At 41.6% G+C, this 1,820-nt stretch overlaps 1 protein-coding gene across 1 annotated transcript in view; it reads right to left on the bottom strand.

Annotated features, from left to right (window-relative positions):
- The window catches only part of LOC101861631 (autophagy-related protein 16-1), a 40,486-nt gene that overhangs the window by 29,426 nt on the left and 9,240 nt on the right, over positions 1-1,820 (bottom strand). Inside the window, exon 2 of the mRNA XM_005111788.3 lies at positions 1,420-1,534. Within this exon, the coding sequence (XP_005111845.1) occupies positions 1,420-1,534 (115 nt within the window). The remainder of the gene's footprint in view (positions 1-1,419; positions 1,535-1,820) is intronic.

Below are 1,820 nucleotides of genomic sequence, written 5' to 3'. Positions count from 1 at the left end.
GAGAGAGAGAGAGAGAGAGAGAGAGAGAGAAAGAGAGAGAGAGAGAAAGAAGAGTAAACGACAAAGAAAATGACTGTGGGGACAGCATGACAGACTGAAGACAGAAAACGAAAAGCACAGGTGTACCAGGTGGGCAGAGTTAGAGACAGACGGTGATGGATGGGTGCCTTGGCGGGTGGAGATGGAAGGTGAGACGGATAGCTGTGGGGGGTGTGAGGGGAGGGGTAAATTGTCCATGGAAGAGAGAGACAGAACATGGCCTAAAGCCATGACAAGATGAAATGGATAGGTGGAGGGAGAATGGGGGCGGGGGGAGGGGGGGAGTTAGACTGTCAATGGAGGAGAGACAGAACATGGCCCAAAGCCATCACTACATAATAACAGATGCTGAGGATTGGAAACAGGGAGACAGTTACGACACTCTTACAATAAGTTCAGTTTTCTTCAAAAAGTTGGCTGGCCCGTAAAAGCTGCATCCTGACTAGTTTGGGGTTTCTTTGTTTTTTTATTCCTCTGCAGATTTGGAAACATTCTTTTCATTCTTCTTTTTGTCTTTTATTTTCCTTTTCGTTTTGGGGGGGGGGGGGAGGAAGGAAGGTGTGGATTTTGAAACAACGATTTGAAGTTCACAAATTGTCTTTACTTTTCCGTTTTACTTTTACACTTTCATTTTTGAAAAACAAATTTGTGTACACATAATCAATTATCTAACTGAAAACAGTATTTCCAACAAGGTGAAAAATTAATGCTTCTAGTTTTCTTTGACGTTCCGTTCTTTTTAGTAAAGTTTTAATAACAATCTTACTGCTCTGGCAATACAATTAGGTCATATCAGTTCTGCAAAATTCTTATGAGGTTTTACAAGAGAGTAAAAACCAAAATAAAGGAGGAGAGATTACAAGCACTATATATGTATGTTAGGAAACAGGGAGCAAACCACACCAGAGCGTCTGCTAACCACCTACGAGGTTCTGATTACAATCTGATCTTTCACCCCCCCAAATTATCAAAAGGGATGTTGTCATCTTCAAATACGGTGGCAATTGTCTAAGACCGCCTTCCATTGTCTAGGAGAAAGAAAAAAAGTGGGTGTCTTTTAAATTAAACAGGAGAACATTTTACATCTATCGTGCTATTATAAATCATAATTTTTAAAAAATTAATCAATAAAATGTTGGAAAACGCTGGAAAAGACTTAGCCCACACCAATGACTCACCCCGGTTCTCCTCGTTTCTGTTCAGACAGGTTCTCCTCCTTGTGATATTATAAATCATAACGTAAAAAATAAATGACTAAAAAGTCGGAAATTGCTGGACCATTTTACATCTATCGTGCTATTATAAATCATAATGGAAAAAAATTAATTAATCAAACGTCGGAAAATGCTGGAAAAGACTTAGCCCACGTGAATGACTCACCCCGGCTCGCCTCGTATCTGTCCAGACAGGTTCTCCTCCTTGAGTCTCTCAATCTCGACCTGAAGGTGGACATTCTGGGAGTGGAGGTGGGAGCTCTGCTGCTGTAACCGGTTGTCTGTCGGGTGGGAGAGAGAGAGAGAGAAAAGATGAGAGTTTGTCAGTAAGTTTGAAAGAGATTGAGAACATGAGGGTGTATGAATACAAGGTGGCGGGTATGAGTGAGTGCATGTATGTGTGTATGTGGGGTGTGTGCGGGCGTGTGTGTGTGTGTGTGTGTGTGTGCGTGCGTGTGCGTGTGAATGAGCGGGGGCAGGAAATAGAGATTTATTTGCAAAAGGGAACTATGAGATGGAAGAAATACAAAGAAAGAGAAACAGAAAAAAATGATAAATAACCCCCCC

This window comes from Aplysia californica, unplaced genomic scaffold (genome assembly GCF_000002075.1).
Source record: "Aplysia californica isolate F4 #8 unplaced genomic scaffold, AplCal3.0 scaffold01122, whole genome shotgun sequence".
Lineage (NCBI taxonomy): Eukaryota > Metazoa > Mollusca > Gastropoda > Aplysiida > Aplysiidae > Aplysia > Aplysia californica.
This window is presented reverse-complemented; position numbering and strand designations above follow the sequence as displayed.